The sequence below is a fragment of the Solanum pennellii genome, chromosome 11 (genome assembly GCF_001406875.1).
Source record: "Solanum pennellii chromosome 11, SPENNV200".
Taxonomy (NCBI): domain Eukaryota; kingdom Viridiplantae; phylum Streptophyta; class Magnoliopsida; order Solanales; family Solanaceae; genus Solanum; species Solanum pennellii.
This window is the reverse complement of record NC_028647.1, coordinates 4,823,979-4,833,089: the sequence shown is the minus strand read 5'-3', so window position 1 is coordinate 4,833,089 and position 9,111 is coordinate 4,823,979. Positions and strand designations below refer to the sequence as shown.

General features: G+C 29.0%; 1 protein-coding gene and 1 pseudogene across 2 annotated transcripts; both read right to left on the bottom strand.

Annotated features, from left to right (window-relative positions):
• Positions 1-1,277: 1,277 nt before the first annotated feature.
• Positions 1,278-3,652, bottom strand: LOC107003585 (F-box protein CPR1-like). 2 transcript variants are annotated; one of them, XM_027912864.1, is made up of 3 exons: positions 3,491-3,652; positions 3,277-3,311; positions 1,278-2,689 (listed from the first exon to the last, which is right to left on the bottom strand). In XM_027912864.1, exons 1-3 carry the CDS (start codon positions 3,525-3,527, stop codon positions 1,550-1,552), a joined length of 1,212 nt encoding a protein of 403 aa, XP_027768665.1. In that variant the 5' UTR covers positions 3,528-3,652; the 3' UTR covers positions 1,278-1,549. The 2 variants fall into 2 exon arrangements, with proteins under 2 accessions (XP_027768665.1, XP_015057401.2); XM_015201915.2 differs by having other exon boundaries at positions 1,278-2,639.
• An 875-nt stretch (positions 3,653-4,527) lies between these two features.
• The window catches only part of LOC114074901, a 6,507-nt pseudogene continuing 1,923 nt past the window's right edge, over positions 4,528-9,111 (bottom strand).

The window sequence follows — 9,111 nt, the reverse complement described above, 5'->3', positions numbered from 1 at the left end:
ATATATATATATATATATATATATATATGTATATGCACACATGTTCATTTTTCATGGTATTATATAATATAAACGGAAAGGATGTAAAATGTTCTTAAAGTATTGGAAATGGTACAAAATTATCCCCATCTACCGATTGACTCCAAAATACCCTTCACACCCACCTAGTGAGTTCAAATTACCCTTGTCATCCATTTTTTGGTTCAAAATTGACCACTTATTTAACGGTTTTATATTTAAATATTATTTTAAATACGCGGCGCTCAACTATATGTTATAATTTAACTTATTAGTATAATTTATTATAAATCAATTCACTACTCACCTATTACTAATTAAATCCCTCCAAATCAATAAATCAGTCACATTATTAATGCAACAACAAAAGAGCTACTTCCAATTGATTTTTTAAAAAATTTGAGGCGAAAATATCTATAGGAGTAAATTATCATATATTCAAGTGTCTAAATAAAGATTACCGGTAAACTTAAAAGTTTGACTATGTTCATCTTAATTATTCTTACGTGTCAATTATGTGATGTTACTTCATAGTTAACTCTTTTTCAAAATACTATATTAAAAGTTTTAAAACAAATCATAAATATTTATAAAATTATATTTTTAGAAAGTGCATTAATTAATTCGGGATATATTACTTCTTTACCTTTAATCATAAATTTCAAATTCAATCTTGAAAAAGAATTTTATTGAAAGTCTCTTCCTAAATAAGCGGCTCAATCTAAATTTAATTGGGGCTTCGATTCGAACTCGAATGATTTTGGATGTAATTTTTAGGAATCTATAATTTCGAGTCGAACTCGAATGATCGTGTTACTTAATAACGCCACTTCATGTTGCTGCTTCTCAAGGTCAATACTCAATGGCAAAGTTACTTTTGGGAGCTGGCGCTCTGTTTTCTCAAAGGATAGGTACAATTTTAATCTTTACTGATATCTTATCGAATCAACTTCTTGAATGAAACATCATGGTAGCTAATGATGACATAAGTTGAACGAAGAAACACAGTCAGTAATAAATCATATAACTGACCTCAACTTGTTAATTAGAACTACCACATAGTTGTTATTTAAGCATCATTGTAGCTCTTTTGTTGAAATTCGACATTGTACAAGCAGAGTGTCGTGAACGTCTACTAAATATTAGTTGAATCTTTGTCATGTTTCAGATGGGGAAATACTCCAGTTGATGAAGCTAGAGTAAGTGGAAACAGGCAAATGATCAGTCTATTAGAAAAGAAGAATTCGAAAAAATTAACATCAAAGAAACTATTGAGTAGTCTATTGTCCAGTCCATCCTAAAGTTCCCAATCTACATCCAACACCAGAGGTTCCTGATGAGAACAAATTGTAAGGCGTTGAAAGAACTTACAAGACTACAAGTTTGTAACATAATTAATGGAAAAACAAAAGTGCGTCCATCATACATAAGAAACAACATACTCAGTGAAATCGTTCGAGTGGGGTCTGAAAAGGTAGATCTTACCTTTACATCGTGGAGGTAAAGAGGCTGTTTTTCATAGGACCACCGATCATACATAAGAAACTAATGATTTTGGAGAGATAAAACTTTCTGTAAAAACTACAATGTCCTGAATGCTAGGTGGCAGCCATGACATAAATGGTCCAACGGATGTACGAAATACATTCCCACGACTCGGTTTATGAAAGCACCTGAATAGCAATTCACCATCCGCGAACCTGTATTTCGGTACGACTCTATAAACAGAGGGATCTTCTACAGTAAACAATGCAGTCCAAGATTCCTTGACATCATAGTCTTTCAATACCCATAACTTTAAAGTTTGCAAATCCTGATGTTGATCGGAAGTGACAGAATAAACAGATAACATTCCATCCAAAACTATAACACCAAGATATTTGATGTCCACCAAGGACAATATTTGCTCTGGCAACGGTATCTCTCCATACACTTCTTTTGAAATACTAAATGAAACAAGAGAAAATTTTTTTAAGCTGTCCATACGAGTCCAGATATATACATATTGTGATGTGAAGTCTATTAAGCTACCGATCCAATGAAATGCCTCGTGTACAAATGCCAAATAACTAGTATAAGCCAACTCAGAGGAAACACCACGAGGATGTTCATCAATTTTTCTCCAGGAACCACCTTTCAAAGCTAGAGTTTCTGTATATTCATTGCTACAAATTCTAAGGATTTTATAGTCACCGCTGGTTGAGTCATAACCAAATCCATAACGGGTATAGCCGCATGTTTCAGACTGTGGAGCAGGAAGTACTATTGATTCTCTTATGGAAGGGTTCCATAGCAAATGTATGGGATGTTTATCCATCATATCAGCGGAAACTATGGCAACAACAAAGCCATCACAACTACACATGACTCTTAAAAGTGGTTTAGAGCCTAAAGGGCAATCAAGTTTTAGTGCATCCTCAACCATTTGAACCAACGATATAGAACAATAGTAGCTGTCAAATCTACGTTCATTCCGGCACAGGTGGGTAATAAGAAATCTTTGGGAATTTCGGTTGTTCTTGGCATGCTTGAAATGCATCATCTTAAAGTAAGGATCGGAGATCAATGTATTCCATAATTTTGAAACACATTTGTATTGATGAAGAGATCGCACAGATAACCTGCTAAGGATGTTCAAAATTATTCCCTCTTCAAAGTGAACTGTCGGGGCCTAGATAGGACAGGGAAGAGTGATCAGAGAATTCTTTTATACGACATTCATATTTCTACCAAGAGTTTTAAAAAGATTAACCTGAAATTTCTTCTCTCTCTCTTCTATCTAACATTTACAAACAAACAGTAAAATTGAATATTTCAAGCGGAGAACAATGAAATTACTTGTCAATTAGTAGTTACACCAAGTAAGCAACAGATGAGCGGATTATTCAACATGGTTGAAAAAATTATTCAGTGAAGGCATAAATTCATCTGTCACACACAAGTCAGTAATGATTTTTCATTTAATCTGTCTCACCTAGGCGGATATGCTCTAATTACACAAATTCTAAAACAACCAACGACCGCACGCATCTAAAACAATTCTATCAATGTAAGTGAATAGCAGCAAACAATTCTATCAATGTAAGTGAATGGCAGCACCTATAAACAAAATAGTTACATTCTCACAATAGTCCAACCAACAACAATTAAACTCAATTGTAATTTCTCTCACAAAATTAACCACATCAGAGAAAAGCGGCGTTGTTAGCTAGTCATCATGAAAAATGTTACTATCATTAATTAAACTGCAGAACTGACCTGATCAACATCCATTTGGTCTAATTCCCTCTTCCCTGAAATTTATTTTTTAAAGAGAAAAGTAAGTAGACATTACAAATGAGTAAAATTGAAGATAAAAATAAGAAAATTGCTAATTGCAATGATAAAGTTCAAAACTAATTAGCTGCGGCTTGCAAATCCAAGTTGAATTTTGGGGTAAAGAAAACTAATTATGCCAAAATTGAAGGCGCACCTTTGCAAATTTGAAGGGAAGCTTGTGATTTCTTCATCTGGCGATTAAACTTTATCGTCTTTTCTCGATTTGAAGAAGAAAAGACTCGGTTTCTAGCTAGGGTTGGATATCAATTTGCTACGATTTATCCCAAAAATGGGTGGATAATTAGGATTAGGGTTTACGATAGCCTAATCAAACTCAACAAGTTTAAACCTTTATTAACTCATTTATTATTTATTAGGTTAAAAAATTGCATTTTTCTACAAAAAGTTGTGGCTTTTTATGAAAAGTTGTGACTTTTATGAAGAATTGAGACTTTTATGAAGAGTTGCAACTTTTATGAAAAATTACAACTTTTATGAAAGATTGCGACTTGTCCTAAGAGTTGTGACCTTTTCGATAATACACAATAAGTGTTTATTCACACTACCCTTTGTTGTCTATAAATAGAGTGATTTTCTTTCATTTTAAAACAACAAAAATTCTAAACTTCTTCTTCTTCTACACAATTAAATATTTGTGTACTTTGCTCCTGTTGAGTGATTTACTCAGGACACCATTGTTTTTTTTGTAAAAACACATTGGTGATTGAATCATTATGTTCTGAGAGGATCTATTCCCTTTAAACCTTGGGTCCTAGAATGAAATAATTTCCTTAAAGGAATAATGTGCATTCAATAGACTCAACCTTAATCAAACGTTTGAGGTTCAAATGTTGTGTTGAAGTCAATAGATTATCCCTCAAAGTAGGAGAATCTATATTAATCAAATATTAAAGAAATAACTATCCTTTTAAACTTTAGATTAAAAGTCCCAAAAAATAAAATTTTAACCATATTGATCGAAACACAAATAACAAAATATGTCTTTTGTCTATCAAGTAATATCATCGACTGCGTATGATTTTGAATAAGGGACTTTCCAAGACATTATTTAATCCAATTTAGCGACGTACGTTATTTCATTGAACTCTAGGAGATGTGTTTTAATATTTTTATTGACTTATCAAGTACACAACTAATTATATAAGATGTATAATATTTAGTTTCTGTATGTTAAGGCCTTTTTTTGTCATGGTTTTCGGGTGTCGCTTTGCGAACCCAACTAGCTGTTCCCACCGAGTCCCGCTTTTTCAAGGCAGGTGCACCACGGTTAGTTCCACGGGGCCCTGGAGACGCGGCCGGTTTGTAGTGCCTGCAGTGGTCCTACTGGGGCTCAAACTGGCGACATGAAGGACTTTGTCCTCAAGCCTTTACCAGCCAAGCTACCCCTCTGTATGTAAAGGCCTTGAATAGGAGAGAAACTCTCGCAACTGATGAACAAAATGTATGTATCACTTAGTGAAATTATAAAGTGTAAATTAGGTATATAGCATATTATGTAGTCATATTCTCAAGTTACGGCATAAGAGTTTGATTTTCATTCTATAACATTTAATATATCAACTTATAACATTTCTTTAAATTAAAATGTTGTAAATATTTATTCTAAATAGGACGAAAAATAAAATTAAAAAATGAATAAATTAAAATTGGATAATTTCCTTGAATGTAGTTACTGTTATTAACTGATAACAAAATGTGCACCTTTTAAGGGATTTTAAAATATATTAATTATAGATATGCACCTTAATTATCTCAATCCGTTTTTAATGGTAATTATTTTTGATTTTTTATCCTTAAAAAATTGTATTATGTTATCTTTCTTTCCATAAACGTGTATCATTTTTTTCCGAGAAATTGAACTATATTCATATATTCGAATTCTGTCATATTTTATGGTTTTTTTTTTGGAAAAACAATTAAAATTGAAAGTTGAAAAAGTTTAGATTTGATTCGATAGAGAAAATTGTGTCAATTTTAATTAAAGATGGTGGCAAATGATTTCTGTTTGTATTTGAAAGTGTATAGTATTCATGCAAAACAAATTTATGGAATAATTTAACAGTACTATGTACTATATATCAAATTTTAATATGACATTCATAATTCATATGATTTTCATACATGATTCATATAGTGTTCATATATGTTAAAGTGAGACACATTTAGTAATAATCAGTAGTAATTTATATAAAACCATCAGAGTAGTCAATAATAAAAAAACTGGAAAAATACATAAATTGTTCATAAGTTTAAAAAAAAAACAAGTCATTCAAATAAATGTACATTGTGCCATGAAGATTTCTACTTCCTGATACGGAATTTTGAAGTAGGATAATTGGTGGTGTCCATAACTTGTTCTTTATGAGTTCGAGGTCCACCCTTCTTGCTAGCAACTGTTCCTGTAACTTCACTTTCACTAATTGCGCATTCATCATTCTTTGATTTTCCATAATGCCAAAGTCATCCCTAACATTTTCATTCCCCATTATAAATAAGTGTCTCAACAATTGACATTGGATTTTAATGTGACGCAAATTATAAAAAAATCCAAAAGGTGTTTTATCTAGAAAAATTGTTGAAACTTATCTTGACCTAAAAAGGTCAACAAATCCGCAAACACATTCATGTTAATACATGAAGACAAATGTGTTTGTGTCTTCTTCTCCTAAAAAATTGTAAAAATTAAATACATTAATCATACACATATTCATACACATGTAATACAAAACTAATACAGTGAATCATACACAATTCAAACAAACTTACAACATAATATTGAAAAATACATAATTCATACACATAGTATACAAAACATAATGCAGTAAGTCATACACAATTTAAACAAATTTACAACATAATATTGAAAAATACATAATTCATACACATAGTATACAAAACATAATACAATATAATTATACACATTTCAAACAAACTTACAACATTCTTTCATACACAATATATTCAACACCAAAATATACAAATCAAAACATAAAGTATAACTAATTATGGATATTACTATTCAACAGTATCAAAAAACTTGATACAAAAAAATTCATACACATTTTATATATATCGTGAATCATACAGTGAATCATACAAAATTAATACAGTGAATCATACACAATTCATACAGTTAATCATCAACAATTCATACAGTTAATCATCAACAATTCATGCAGTGAATCATACATAAAAAATACATGTTTCAGCAATTGATATTGTAATATGAAGAGATCTGTAATTTCATACAGTGAATCATACACAATTCATACATTATTTATTTACACAATTTTTATATTTTAACTATTTTATACCCAAATAACAAAAAATAAAAATAACAGAACATAAAAAATTTTAAAAAAATTAACTTTTACTAACTTTTGAATTTTTTTTTGGTTTAACTGTTTCTTCTTCTTCTTCTTGTAAATGTGAAGTATCGATTTCAGATGCTCTTATTTTTTTGGATTTTGATTTTATCAACTTTTCCACAAAATCAGATTCAGAATCCGATGACTCCTCGATTTCTTTTCCTTTCCTCTTCTTTCCTATTTCTTTCATCCTTTTCTCAGATTCATCTACATTTTTCTTTTCATTCCCTTTTCTCTTCTTCTCGTTTCCTTTGGATGTTTTTTTTTCTATTGTTGATTTCCCTGATCTAGATTTAACTTTAATAGATGAAGGTTGAGATTGTGTTTGTGATAAAATTTTGAAAGATGGAGCATGAAAATCGTCTGAGCTTGCTTCTTTGATAGACGTGCAGAGGTAATGATTTTGAAAAAGAGTTGGGGAAGAACAAAAATTTGGGGATTATAATTTTTTTTATAACGTTTTATAGTTTTAAAAAAAGACTGTAATTGTTTTAGAGATAAAATCTCTATTATTTTGTAGTTATCTTAAAAAAGGTAACTATATAATATTTAATTTTAATTACATTAATTAAGAGTTTGTTCAAAAAAGGTAACTTAAAATAATAAATTTAATTAACTACATTGGTTTAAATAAGGTAATTGAATTATTTAAATAAGTTAATTATTATTTTAAAAAATTAATGAGAATAATATATTATTTCTTGATATGCTATAACTTGATAATAATATGCTATAAGTAGTTTATTATTAAAAAGTTTGTTTATAACTTGATATTTAACCTCTTAAATGTGTGTGTAGTGTTATTTTTATAATTATAAATATAGACAATGAAATAATTGCATATCTTTTCTAAAGAGTTTGGTGATAAACAACTATAGTAAAATGAAGAATTAATTTAAAAAAAAAAAAAAAAAAAAAGGAAAAGGGTCTGATATATACTCAACTTTGTCATTTAGAGCTGATATACCACTTATTATGGAAGTGACTCATATACACCCCTACTTATAAACAAATGGCGCTCACTTATACCCTTTTCCTCTAACTTAAATGAAAAAAGAATAATATATTTTTTTTTTTTATTTTGTTCTAAAAAATATAATCCCATATGAGTAAATATAATCCTCGTCAAACATATTTCTTTTTGACTTTTTTTTTTCAATAACTAATTTAGAATTATTATTTTGATAATTAAATTTATTTATGTTTCACTAATATTCTTGTAAAACTTATTGTAGATGACCCAATATTTTTCTTCGCATAAAAAAAATCAAATTATAATATAGACAAAGAAAATAGTTTAATTTTTTTTTAAAACTAAGGAATGAAAGAAAAAAATAAAATAAGAATAAGAAACTCAAATAATATAATTATAATAAAAGAAATCAAAATATAATTTATGTATGAAAAAAATTAAAATATACCTTGAACTTTGATAGAGGAATCATATGTACCTCTAAATATTTTTTTAAAAAAAATAAAAGTAAAAAAAATAAATTTAAAACTAATTTTTTTAACTTCCGTTAAATGAAGGGCATATGTGAGCTCATTTTGTAACGGCAGGGATATACGTGAGCCGTTTGTATAACGGTAAGGGCATATATGAACCATTTCATAACGAGGGGTATATCAGCTCCAATGACAAAGTTAAGGGTATATTAAACCCTTTTCCCTTAAAAAAAATCATAAACACTTAAAATCAAATCTTTTTTTGTTTTAAGATTAAAAAATATTCCATTTCTTCTTTGGATAAAATATTCATGACAATTTATCGTAGGAATGTACCCTCAAAAAACACTTATATTTTCAATTTATCGTAGGGATGTACCCTCTATTCATTATTTATTCATCATCACGTGGGAACTTCAAACTTGCTTTGCAACACATATCATCAACTCCTCACACTTGCTTTCTTTTTTCCATTACAAGATTTTTATCCTTTATAAATTATTTGTTTTCAATTTTCATCGACTCGATATAGTTACAAACTTTAAATTAGTTATCATCGTAAGCCTTTGGAACAGTAACTATGAAATCAAAGTTGTCATTGTTCTTCTCCTGCTTGTATATTTTGACGGCATTTGTCTTTTTAATATTTTGAACTTCCTTAGGTGATTTTTTTGGGTATTTTTTAAATTGCAAAAGATTTGTTTAAAAGATTAAAAATGTGATAGGATATGTTTTGTCAAACACAATACTTTGATGAATTGAGTAATAATATTCTCTTTTCTTTTTTTGAGTAAAGAATAATAATATTTATCTATAAGAAAATGCAATAATTTCGATGAAAACATGCAAACTATAAATATATAAAATAGAAGTTTGTATCTTAGATGATTGGGTTACAAAAAGTTTTTTATTGGTCATTAATGAGTATAATATATATATA